The 13,227-nt window shown below is 29.5% G+C and overlaps 3 protein-coding genes across 3 annotated transcripts; 2 read left to right on the top strand and 1 right to left on the bottom strand.

Moving 5' to 3' along the window:
• Positions 1–1,778: 1,778 nt before the first annotated feature.
• HELRODRAFT_159221 (hypothetical protein) lies at positions 1,779–3,265 on the top strand (the record flags this gene model as incomplete). The annotated part of the gene is made up of 5 exons (XM_009011117.1): positions 1,779–1,856; positions 2,186–2,276; positions 2,468–2,574; positions 2,686–2,730; positions 3,245–3,265. 5 exons carry the CDS (start codon positions 1,779–1,781, stop codon positions 3,263–3,265), a joined length of 342 nt encoding a protein of 113 aa, XP_009009365.1.
• Positions 3,266–4,100: 835 nt separating this feature from the next.
• Positions 4,101–9,394, top strand: HELRODRAFT_93398 (hypothetical protein). The gene is made up of 14 exons (XM_009011116.1): positions 4,101–4,168; positions 5,021–5,172; positions 5,254–5,330; positions 5,389–5,492; positions 5,783–5,870; positions 5,959–6,042; positions 6,348–6,483; positions 6,728–6,853; positions 6,966–7,046; positions 7,192–7,272; positions 7,561–7,667; positions 8,171–8,311; positions 8,498–8,534; positions 8,928–9,394. Exons 2-14 carry the CDS (start codon positions 5,085–5,087, stop codon positions 9,140–9,142), a joined length of 1,365 nt encoding a protein of 454 aa, XP_009009364.1. The 5' UTR covers positions 4,101–4,168; positions 5,021–5,084; the 3' UTR covers positions 9,143–9,394.
• Positions 9,395–9,715: 321 nt separating this feature from the next.
• Positions 9,716–12,267, bottom strand: HELRODRAFT_159218 (hypothetical protein; the record flags this gene model as incomplete). Its single annotated transcript, XM_009011115.1, has 8 exons — positions 9,716–9,868; positions 9,982–10,061; positions 10,138–10,242; positions 10,656–10,747; positions 10,890–10,995; positions 11,363–11,512; positions 11,916–12,015; positions 12,079–12,267. 8 exons carry the CDS (start codon positions 12,265–12,267, stop codon positions 9,716–9,718), a joined length of 975 nt encoding a protein of 324 aa, XP_009009363.1.
• Positions 12,268–13,227: the final 960 nt, after the last annotated feature.

Genomic DNA, 13,227 nt, shown 5'->3' with positions numbered 1-13,227 from the left:
CCATCATCCATCAAGTGCGCCCTCATGGTAGTCAATGAAATCTCGAACACGACGTTTCCAAATGGGCCAATCGGCTGCGCAACTTAACTGTTTTATTTGAAGCTTTGAGTCCATTTTTGAAGGAAAAAAAAAATTGATGTGATTGATGGGAAGTTGTCGAAACCAGAATTACTAGAAAATCAAACAGAGCAGCAGACAAAAGATTTTAAAAATAAATCAGATCTGTTTAGAAAGGCAAACAGTTATGCCAAATCAGTAATTGCGAATGCAGTCACAGAAGATACATACCGAAAGATAATGGACAAGAACACAGCGTTTGAAGTTTGGGAGGAATTAAAAAGAAAAAGTTTAGTCACGAATTGCAATCTCTTCATTTTTTTTTTCAAAATAACTTTTTCTCTAAACAATTTATTAAGCGTTCTGGGCTCATAACCTGTTTAAAATAAAAAACTTCTTTGTTCGTTTTTAATATAATTGTTTATTAAAGAAACGTTAATTGAAATATTAGAAGACACGTTAGTCGACAAAAAGCGAAAAGCATACACGTGCAAGTTAGTCAAGTTAGCAATAATATAAGATTGTCTGAAACTATGGAAAGTCATAAATATATTGAAACATGTATAATATACATATATATTATTTCAATAGATAGTTCCAGAAAAAATACCAGAAAAGCAAAAGCAGATTTAGCATAAAATTGTTAAGCAAAAATTAAGAACACGAGGAAACGAGAAGACAGTCTTAGACAAGAGTACTTGGATTTAATTAGCTAAAATATATGTTTCAACAAAGAATTTTTTCATTATCTGAATTTATCTGCATATTTATTCATAATAGCAATATTAAACATATAGCACATTAAAAAACTAGTGAATACAACTCGTCGTTTTTATGTTTCCTAAGATGAAATAATTAAAAAACGATTTATTAAGAATTTTGTTTAATTAATATTTATTTCTAATTTACATATATTTGGGTATTTATATTAACACAAACGTATTTTACATATAAAAATTACACTAGACGTAATTTTTTCTAATGTCTCTGAACATCGTTGACGATTTTGTCATTTCTCTATCATTTTTATTTAAAAATTAAAATGCTACCTGAACGAGAACGAGTTAACTTCGGTGTAAAATAATTTGCCAGTGCAGCGTGAATAATTTCTTACAAGACAACTGACAGCTCATATCTTCGTCTGGTTTAAACATTTTTTTTGTTCATCTGTCATACATGACTATTCACTAATAAATCATTTGATGGTCATGACAAAACAAACGTTCATGATGTTAATGTTAAACGGATTTATTGAGTTAGGTTATTTAGATAAGAGATTTTTTACTTTTTGTCTGAGAGAATAGAAAATTTATAATCATTGAATTAAATTCTGTAAATTATAAAATCATGTAATAGACCGGAGTAAAAATTTTTCATTAAATTCTGTATGGAATGAATTTTGTTCAATTTTTTCACACTTTTTTTATTTTAAATTAAATAACGAAAAATGTTGATTGTAAAAAGTATAAACGAAAAAAAATATTAAAATTAAATTTACATAAATTCACTACAAGTAGGAAAAAAGAAATAAATTCATGATGATCTCATGCGTAAATAGCTTTCAAGCCAATTAAGAAAAAAACATTTTTAAATACTTCAAAAACAGATGTCTCAATAAGCTTACCGCAATATCAAAATTTCTATAAATTTGCATCGGGTAGACCATTGAAAGTCAAATTCAAAAAATTTTCACCAAATTGTCTGTCGAAAACTTTTTGAAGATGTGGCAAGTGCAAGTACTCTACCTTGTTGTATTGGAGTGCCAACTTATTTCGGCACTGGAGGACAAAAAGCGAGAGGTACTGATTAAAATTACGATATTTTATTCGTTAATTTTTATTTTACTTGTCATATTGTTTTCATAAAAACAATACAAGAAAAAACACTTTTTTCATTTATAATTTTAATTGATAAAAAATTGAAGCCAAAAACAAGATGCTGTATATTTATTAGTCAACGTTAAATTTTTTCTGAATATCACCCAAAATTATTTATTTAAGTTTTATGCGACCGGTTGTGTCTGCATACGGTTTTTGAAAAAAATAGTTAAGTTAATTTTCTAATAAAAGAATCATCAAACTTCTACTATATTATTTTGCCCTTCAAAAGTGTAATGACATTTCCACAGGATCGGCCTGATGTTAGTGTGCATCCAATGGAAAAGAGAGATGCCAGGGTTAATTTAAACTTGTTCGACTTCGACTCAAATATTTTTGAAAGTTTAAATAAAAAATTAAATTTAGGATGATTGGTTAGATGATTACGACCACCCCTTGAGAAAGAGAGAAGTGTCCGATCGCCAAAAACGTGATGCCAGGGTAAAAACAACTTCCGGTAAATTATAACATAATAAACGAGAAGTAAAATAATATGAAAATAATATTAAAACTAGGAACAATTTTTCAATTAGCCTGCTTCATTGTCAAATTTTATTTTAAAATACGAATTGTTAATAAGGACGATTGGCTAGATGATTACGACCACCCCTTGAAAAAGAAGGATGCAGTAGCTGAAAAAGTAAGATTTTATAATTCTTCACAACCTTATTAATTAATAGAGAATATGGTTGAAATAGTCTTGATCACACATTAATAAATTTGATTAAACATTAATAATTTTTTTGTGCAGACCACCAAATTAAATAAAAATGCTTACGAGTTCGCCGGTTTTTGGGTTGGTCTTGTTCATTTATAGCATTTCAATTTTTATTCATTAGATTATAATTATAATAAAAAAATTTACTCTCTGCCGTACATTTCCAAACTTATTAATATGAAATTAACTAAGATTTGATTTTTAAAACCATACGGTACAGGTGCATCATACACTTAAAATACAGATGAAGAACATTTGTCAAATTTTTGAAGATATGAGTAATTTCAAATATCTTGTTAATTTAAAATTATAATAATAAAATAACAAGTAAATGGTTAAAAGTGGTATTGTTATTGCAATAAATTTACTTGATTAAATAATTGTTGTACAATTTCTATTATGACAATCAATATACAATTGTCGTTACAAGTTTAGCATTAATTCGTTTGTTAAAATGAAGTAAAAATTATTGCAATGAGCAAGAACAATGTGGATGTCATGTCAAACACCCATTTATAATCGCTGCAGAAAGGCTAAAGATCCTAACGGTATACTTCAGCTTAAATACAATAACACGCTAAAACTAAAACAGGTCAACATGCAGATCAAGTAGTATGATTCAATTCACAATTGTGATACAATGAGAATAAATTTATTTTAAATTTTTTGTAAGAAAAATAATTTATTTATTCATTCATACCAAAGAAACTTAAATATAAAATTTGAACTTAATGCTGTCAAAAAGTTGCAAGATTAGTTGACTACGTGAAGTTCGGTATTGTATTTGTAATCCAAGCAAAAACTTTTGCTGGTTTTGTTTAGGAAAGAATGGGTTGTAGTTATGCTGAGCTGTTAGGGCAGTTAAAAATGTGTACATTTCAGGAGCAGTTGTTGCCATAGTGGGCAGTTTTTTGGTGAGTTTGGGTTGATTCTATTTTGGTAGTCTTGAGTAGTTGACAATGACTTATTTGAGTTATAAGTATCTCATTGGGTTTGACTGACTACTGAAACATCGGCAGCTTGCAACTCAACTTTGAAGATCAAACAAAAACTTAGACCGAAAAACATTAGCGCCTGAATATTACAAAAAGTAATCAGTATTTACCTTGGTATTTTTTTGATATTCAGGAAAAGATCAAAAGCCTTTATACTCTTCTAAAGTTTAGTTCGTAAGGGATGGAGAAGTAGTCATGTGGTTGATGTGATAGGCAAAAGCTAACAGATACAATATGATGATAATATGAAATACAAAACGTTTCCAGGTCATCTTCCAGTCTAAGAATTTTTTCGATTCCTGCGTTTAACTGAATGACGAATGTCATTAATAATAATTTATATATGTGGTCTTCGATCTAAAACTTTATGATAAAGTTAATATAATTAATAACATCTTTATGTGTATCTCAATATTATAATTTAAGTTAATTAGTTGATATTTTGAATTTGAACACGCCCGTGTGTATGTTATTAATTTGTTTTTACGTTGAAACTCTTGAATTATCGCGACGACGAGTCGGTAAGTTAATGTCATTTTGTAAACTTTTGAACGTTTTGAGCATTTATTGCATGTCCATTCGATGTTTAAAACTGTTTGTTTCATCTGTTCGTGAACTTGGTTATAAGTTATTTATATATTATATTATTATAACATCATCATATGACTGTATGTGTATGAATGTATCAGCGTCATCTGTCGTATTTTGTTATTTTATTTGTAATTCCAATTCGTCCATTATAATATAATTTAATAACTGTACTGTAATAATATATATAATTATATCATTATAACAAAACATCTTATAAACGTTAAGATCTATGATCTTAAAAATTGTTTCTTCATTTCATTTTAAAGTGTTTAAGTTTTAAAGTAACATTTTTAATAATTTGGTTGATAATTAAGATTTAAGGTGCAGTTATTTTTTATTACATTTCTATTTTTGTTCTACTTTTATAGATTTATTATTCTTATCATTGCTGATTTTATTTATTGAACATCAAAGTTGAATTCACCTAATTTTTATAATTTAAATTTTATTTAATTTATAAAACATTTTTTGCTGACGTCTGTTTTTATGGTATAATTTATAATTATAAGTATAAAATAAATATAAAAGGTATAGGTATGTGTGGTATGGGCAATCAATAATTGTGTAGATTTATTTTTTTAATTAAATTAATTGAGTTTAATTAAATAAATTTAAATGCATAAATGATAAATATATATATTGCATCTAGAATATAGTCAATAGCACACATACATGGAGATTATTACATTAGATTAGCAGCATTAAAATAGGTCATCTCATTAAAATTAACGGATTAGCTTTTAACTGACCAGAAAAATAAATTTAATTTTTTTATTTACCAGATCTTGGGTTCAGGTAACTTGATCCTTTCCTCAACCACGGACTTCCAACATTTAACAATTAAAAATGTTTTCATCTCGTCCAAATTTTCTGAAGTTAAGAACTAATTTGAGATTGTGTGTCAACAGATTAAAACTTTTGGAGAAGAAAAAAGGTGCATAATCTAAAACTTTTCTAGTATTATTTGATTTTTTTTAGTTTTTATTTGAAATTATTAATTTTATTTTTTGATTAGCTGAGTTGGCATTAAAAGCAAGAAGAGAAATATCTGATTATATACGAAACAACAAAGAAGACAGAGCAAGGATCAGGGTGAGTTTTTATCTTGTTGATGGTAACTTTTGTGAACTGTTGAACATTGTCATTTAAGGTAGAGCACATAATTAGAGAAGATTATTTAGTGGAAGCAATGGAAATCGTTGAGATGTATTGTGATTTGTTGTTGGCTCGTTTTGGTCTTATTGAAAGAATGAAGTTTGTGCACTTTTTTAAAATGCTATTTTAAAGTTTTTCAATGTTGTGCCAACTTTTGAAATAAATTATTGAGAATTATTATAAATATATAATTATTTCAAAAATATTCTTCACTTGCTGTTTTAAGCTTTAAAAAGATTTTATAATTTTTTCTTTTTCTTAAGTTTCTTTTTTGAAATTGTGTATAGAGATTTAGATTTAAATGAAATTTTGTTAATTAAATTGTTTATCAAATGTGATTATTATTTTAACCGTTACCTCCTCTTAATAAATTTTATTTTAAATTAAAGTGAATTAGATCCTGGCATGGAAGAAGCTGTGGCCACAATAATCTGGGTGGCTCCCAGACTGTCTAGTGATGTAGCAGAACTGAAAGAGGTCTACAAATTCTAAAAATTTGAATTGAGAAGAAACCGTGCTAATGAACACGAATGAAAATGAATCAACGTTATTAATAACTTGTTAGGTATCTCAGCAGCTGACGATTAAATATGGAAGAGAATTTGCAGAATCGTGCAGGAAAAATGATTTAAACAATGTGAATGAGAAGGTATGTAAACTGCTGCATTTCTTTCACATACTGGTTCATACAACATAGCTCATGTCTTTAATAGTTATATCTCTAGGTACTTAGACAGCTATGATACATTTTTAGGATTGTTTTTTTTCACTTTTTTTTAATAAGAAACGAAATTATTTTTTATTGACCAACCTTTTAAATCTTAGATTTTCAAAAAATTACAGTTAATGTTATTAATTTGTTCTTATATTTGTCTATTTGCTCTATATCATATCAAATAAAAGTTTATTATACATGTTTGTATATCAAATTTATGTTATATTTTCATCACATAGGTCATCTACAAATTGAATTTGTCTGCCCCTCCTAAAATTTTAGTTGAGAATTACATGGTAGAAATTTCCAGGTCTTACAAAGTGCCATTTGAGCCTGATCCTCTGGTTATGCTGGCAAGTTTCAAATCCTCATTCAGTTTTATTTATCCACCTTAAACATAATAAACTAATAAATGACGTTTTCGTTAGCATATTAGCGTAAGTTTACTAATCCTTAGTCGTGAAAATCACTTAACCCAAATTATAATATAAATAATTTTATGTGAGTGTGCGTGTGTGTCTTTGTTTTCATGCTTTGAAGTTAAATTTGTACTCGTTTCAAGTTTCTGAAATTGACACATACAGTTATCAAACTTTTAAAATGAAGGGCCAGCCCCCAGAGCTAATGAATCTAATTGACTTCGGTGGCAACACGCCAACATCTTTGCAACCATCCGCAACAAATGCAATGCAAAATACTTCGCAGCCAACAAGCAGCACTGAAGATAAGCAAGTCGTCGGGTCTGGTGAAATCAGTAATTATGCTTTTTCGTAAATTATGAAATAAAAGTATTTGTCTATTTTTAAATTTATTACGTGGTCTCTTAGAAAACAAAGTATTATTTAACAACTGATTAGATCTATTGGATGACAACAAAAAAAAGCAACCATTCAACTATCCACCCCATAACCCTGGACCACATGCAGACAACTACTCATGTAATGATTTGTCAGCATTTAAATACATTCATTGTTAATATCTGCTTGACACGCTTATACTATTTAATTTCATATTTAAAGCAATGGTTCAGCGTGATGGTTTTCTGTTTGAGGTATAATATAATTTTATTTAATTTTAAATTAGTTAAGTTGGATGACAACAACAAAAAGCAGCCATTCAACTATCCACACCCTAACTCTGAACCACAGCCTAACAACTACCCATGTAATGATTTGTCAAAGTTTCATTATAATTAATGATAATATAATTATATTCATTGTTTGATAGAAGCTGCTTGAAACGTTCATACAGTTTAACTTCATGTTTAAAACGATTAGATGATAGTTCAACGTCATATTTTCCTCTTTGAGGAGTAAAATTTATCTAATTGTAAGAATAATTGATGAACAAAACTATCCAAAAAATTTATCAAAAAATGGTTTAGAGCGTTGTTAGAGGTGTTAAATTTGATTGAGTTTGCGTTCAGCATTTTCCAAATTTAATTTAATTTAGACGATCCCTTCCTATATCCGCCTCCATTATCGGAAGGTCCTCCAGCTTATTCCTCTGGAAACTTCATGATGGAGAACAGTAAGATGCCTCCCAACGTTGCTTATCAGGTTTGAATGTCTCTTTTGTTCATCAATTATTTAAGCACATTCCAGTTTTTCAATGAATTTCTAATTGCTTGTGTTGCGTGGATATTGTTGTAGAAAATAATAATGCGTTGTGGCAAGCTTAAAGGAATGGAGTTAGATGAATTTAAATGCACAGATGTACATAGGTCTCAATAGTTAGATATTTGCCTGTCTCTGATAATGTGCACCGGAGATGCAGGCATGAAGTGGCTGACAGACGTAACCGAAGAAGGAGCTTTTAGAATAATAAGAAAATATTTGCTATAAAGTCGATTGAATTAATTAATGATTGACTGATTTACAAATTTGCTTTAAGACATTAAAAATACATTCTAGGACAGACAGTCTTAATTAGGAATCTGCTGATCTATGTTTTGGTTACTCAACATATGCATTTTTAATTGTGTAGTTGTAATGATAGCTCATTTTTAATAGCAACCTTTCTTCATTTTTAAAAAGATTTTTCATGAACTTGCAATTCACAGATGGGTAACTTGCCTCCGTACACAACGAACCTTCCGTTCGATCCGAATGCGGACAACCCTCCCGAACTTCCTGCAGTTGCTCCCAATTCCAAACACGCCTACAACAAGCAAATCACGTGGGACGACGACGTTGCGTTGCCCGTCGGTATTCTAGTGCAATTCCTATTCAATTCTAATTTTCAAATTGGTGTAAAGTTGACAATGAATTAGCGTAACTTATTCTTTTTCAACGCTACTGATATTGCACATGCGTCTTTCATTGCGTCTATCGTTTTTGTTTAGTTTCTTAGCAGAATCGACGATAATATTATTAATAATTTTTTCCAGAATGTGCCTGACTTGGGTGGTCCATCTGCCAATCGTGGTTAGCGCATTTACCTGATAATATTAAGACTTTTTTAGTTTTACTCTTTGTATGGTTGCAACAGAAAGGATGAAATCCGTCATTGAGAATTTTGTAAGATCGATGATGTGTTGAAGCGTTTGCTGACAGTGATTAAGAAGTGATTAGATAAGAAGATAGGATCAGATTCTATAAGACACGGAATTTGAAATGAATAAAAAAAATGTACAGAGGTAAAAAAAGCCATTATTTTAGCTGTAAGCCATAAAATTTATAAATAGAGGTTCGTGTTCTATAGACTTTATGCTTTAGATTAGTAATTTATAACATTTTCAAGTATGATTGTAAAGGCCATGTAAATCAGTTTTTAAAACAGCTTGCAGTGAATTAAAACTGTTTGAGCATATTCTCAAGGTCCTACTCCTGGTATGCCCATAAACCCTGGCAACACCAACATCTATGGTAACGATTCCTCCAAGCCAACCAACTTTGATAACTTGGTGCTTCCTGAAATTCCAAATCTTCCTGCAGTGCCTTCTGATGCAGTTGGCAAATCATTACACAAAGCAGACGATGTGGATTTTGATGATTTAGCCAGAAGATTTGAAGAATTAAAAAAACGAAAATGAAATAAACATTTTACTCAATAGAAATTTCAAAAATTTGAAGGTTGAGTGTTTTCTTTTATTGAATCATGTGATTTTATACAAATGATTTGTATTGTTTCTAATTATTTCTATAATCTTATTAAAAAATTTTTATTGGAAAAAGTTCATAATAAAATTATTAATGACATCTAAATATGTACGCTTTATAATTATATTGACAGAGTTGAAGCGCAACATTAAAAAACATTCTGAAAAAGAAAATCGTTCAAGTTTAAGTGGTGTCTCAGTGACTTTAAGGAAGTAGGCCCCAGGATGCATCATCTTACACTGTTTTAACTACTGCCCTATGCAACTCACCGAGTCATGTTTGCAGACTCGGCACCATACACCCGACCAACATAAATATAGTGGTAAGACGTTTAGAATTAGCTCAACCAGGCGACCATGCAACCGTGTCTGAAGTCTGCGCATAACATTTCTGGCACAAAACTAAATAAATTCCTTTTAGTTGCAATACCTTTTTTCTCTGTAGAAAATGTTTTCATTCGTGAAATCCTCACTCGAAATATAAAACGTTAACATAATTTTTTGGTATCATTTGTGAGCTAAGATGGCGCAGTTTCTTGACGACACTTGATCATCAAAGACCTGCACAACCTTGCAGTTAAACCCCTGTTCTTTAACATATCTGCACCTATCCTCCAATATCAAGAGCTCTATGATCGGTTGAAACATGACTTGTAACATCTGCATGTGGCATTAAATATTGTACAAGTTAATAAAAAACTTACAAGCGCAAAATAAAATAAATTTATGAAAAGTGAAGAAAAAATAAGGGTCAACAGATAGATATACCTTACCGTGAATGGTTCAATGAGCTTCATGACTGGGTGGCATGTCTGATATAAGGCTAAAATCTTATTCATGGCACTGTGATCTACTGAGTGACAAACAAATTCAACGTAGTACATTAATTCAATAAAAAACTTGAAGAGTGGAAACAGATGTTATAATACTTGTAAGTGTGGATCTCGAGCAAATGCTGTTTAGATAATCTGGAAATGAAGTATTATTGCAAATTTTTGTCAACTTTCGATGATTCTTCTTGAAGGCCAAGCCGTCTGCAAATCAAATCAGTAAGTAAGTACATTCATTTAATTTTGTATACAAGTTCGATAACACAATCAACATTCCAAGTACAATCTGATCAATGTGTTTTCTCTACTGTAACAGTTTTTACTGTGCGTTTCTGCAAATTTGTGAAATAAATTTTAATGTTATATAAAATGCCTCCCCTAGGTTAAACAGTTTTATTTTCGAATTTTATTTTTAACAAGCATCATGAATTCATTAAAATTTTGTATGAAAAATGGCATTTTTTGAGCAAGTTTTTGGAACCCGTTCAATTAGCCCAGGTGCAATGCTGTACAGGGTGTAAATAAATAATTATATCCCTATAATATTATAAAATTAATATTATATTACACAAATATCAAAGGATGAATAGATAACGATGAACAATATTTTTAGTTACATTTATGACATGCTAGTTCCAAAATTGAACGGTAGCCAACATTCAGCATGTGTAGATGGTGGTCATTTGAAGTTTGTAGCTTCCAGGAGGATCTAGAGGTAACAAAGTATCAAATTGAACATTTGCAAATCATTAATGAAGAAATTTAATAACATAAATAATATTATATCCATTATCACTTATAAAACGTCGTCATAAGTCCTTTAACAAGACTAAATAAGCTCGAAAACAGACCTTGTTTGTTGAGCAGCCAATCTGAAACTGTACAGGTTGAGGCAGTAGTGTTGATTTAGAAACTTAAAATCACTGCTCAATGGAAAATTTTCAAACGTTCTATCATCTATCACGTATTCATGTTTATGTATATTATAATATGTAATATAATATATACATGTATATTTTTACAATATTCTATAAATTCTACCGAATGTTCGGTAGAATTTATAGAATATTGTAAAAATTATGGTCTATTACCAACATTTACATGTATATTTATATATATCTAGAAACTTTTAACTGCTTTTCATTGCATATGACCCTGATTTACCAATAAACTCTGCCCATAATCTCATGGAATCTGTTTTACCACAGATAGCAAAAATATAACTTCAGAAGGACTGATAAAAAAGCAATTAAATAGCTACAGATTTTTCTAATAACAATAATAAATGTACAGATATACATAGGATGAATCTAATTACACAGACCATTTTGCTTCATAGAATGATAACAACATGAAAAGAGCAGCAACAGTTTGATGCTTTTCAGTTGACAAAATGTTTTGATGGTAGATACAGATAAATCGCCACAGCAATGTAGCCCTACCAAACACATGTCTGGTATGCCTGACTCCCCATCTGTTTTCAAGCTGGTTTCAAAGTGTTAAATATTCACAACATTTTCTTAAAACATTGATGTGACAGGTGTTTCATTATTTTAAAAACTTATCAACGGACTAATTAGAAGTTACAAAACAACAAAGAAATAACATAAATACAAAAATAGATATCATTTATGCAAATTAAGGTGAACGAAAAAATCTTCTGCAATTTGTTGCTAAATAAATAACATTCATCTTAACAAAATTAAAAAAACTAAAATAAATACTTCCAAGCTGAATGAATTGCATTTTGCAGATCACTTGTATTACACTTTCCCATAGCAAACTGAATTGTGTGGAAGTTGGAAACATCTAACAAAATTTTCAAATATTTTTATTGGCCAACTCCTACATACAGTAGCTTAAATTAGCAAACAAACTTTCAGCCCTGGCATTCGTTTTTCTAGACATTTTTTCACTGATTTCAATGCCTAATACCTTGTAATCAAGTAGCTTAGTCATTACAAAACCTAGGTAACCCTAATGGAAAATGAAAAAAAGCAATATGATTAAATGATTGTAAATTATAACGTCAATGTTTACCATTCCTGATCCAATGTCAATGATATATTTGCAATCCAATTCTTTGCATTTCATGTCAATAAATTTTGCCATTCTCTCAACTTCATGCACTTTTTTAGGATTCATGTTCTTCTTTAAATCGTTTGCTAGTAACAGACTTTCTGAAAAATGTTCTGCATTGTATTTGTGTAGGCTTAGTGCAAAGCACATTCTCAAAAAACTTTTGAATGAATCAGACCAGTGTTCCTAAACAATTGAACAATTAATGCATTATATATAAAAAATATTAGTGAACTTATAGAACATTGCTAACATGCCATCGCCATTTTATCATGATTTTTTCAAACATGAATTCAAATTTGACACACATCTCTAAATTTAATCAGTAAGTAGGATGACATGATGATACTTGGCCAAGGTTATTAAATTATGAATTTACAAGTAATTCACTTATTAACTTTTTCAAGTATTTTATCTGTTCATTTATTATGATGTATATTTAATTAAATTGGAGAAATAATAAACAGTCAGAAATTACAAATATAAAGATACAAGAAGCAAAATAAAAGTTAATAGAAATTATTATTAAATATTAAATTAAAGAGTAACTGACTTTAATACATCCATAGGGAATGTCGTTAAGTTCGTCTGAAGTCAAGCAGCTAAGAGTTTCTAACCACTGAAAAAAATTCACTATTTGCCATTAATTCTTTATAGTATATTATATTATATCAATCAATCAATCAATCTCTCTCTTTCTACTCAGAATAATAGTGCGACTACAAACTCTTACTTTTATCTATGTATGTAGATTAAAAAAACATTTGCCTCCTCTGAACGATCCTACTCTTTTCTTACATGTTACTTCATTAGTTTCATCTAAGACTAATTATTGTAACTCATTTTACAATGGTCTTCCTGATTCTACACTTTATCCTTTAAGTAAAGCTTTTAACTCTGCCGCTCATCTAGTTGTTCAGACTTCTATCTTTTCTTGTATATCTCTATATCTTGTTCTTTTCCACTGGCTACCTAGAATATCTTTAAAATGTTCACATTAATGTACAAATCTCAATCTATTCTAAATTATATCCTAAGTACTAATCAGATATATTAATATTAATTAAACCTAAAAAAAACTTTTCTGTAATACACTCTCTTGCTAAATCT

Source organism: Helobdella robusta, assembly GCF_000326865.2.
Source record: "Helobdella robusta unplaced genomic scaffold HELROscaffold_1, whole genome shotgun sequence".
Lineage (NCBI taxonomy): Eukaryota > Metazoa > Annelida > Clitellata > Rhynchobdellida > Glossiphoniidae > Helobdella > Helobdella robusta.
This window is presented reverse-complemented; position numbering and strand designations above follow the sequence as displayed.

What these genes read in the sequence shown, in the direction of transcription:
- HELRODRAFT_93398 (XM_009011116.1), top strand. Translation starts at nt 5,085, where the DNA reads ATGTTTTCATCTCGTCCAAATTTTCTGAAGTTAAGAACTAATTTGAGA. An exon ending in AAGACAGAGCAAGGATCAGG is followed by an intron (nt 5,331 to 5,388) that starts GTGAGTTTTTAT and finishes TTGTCATTTAAG; the next exon opens with GTAGAGCACATAATTAGAGA. An exon ending in TAAACAATGTGAATGAGAAG is followed by an intron (nt 6,043 to 6,347) that starts GTATGTAAACTG and finishes TTCATCACATAG; the next exon opens with GTCATCTACAAATTGAATTT.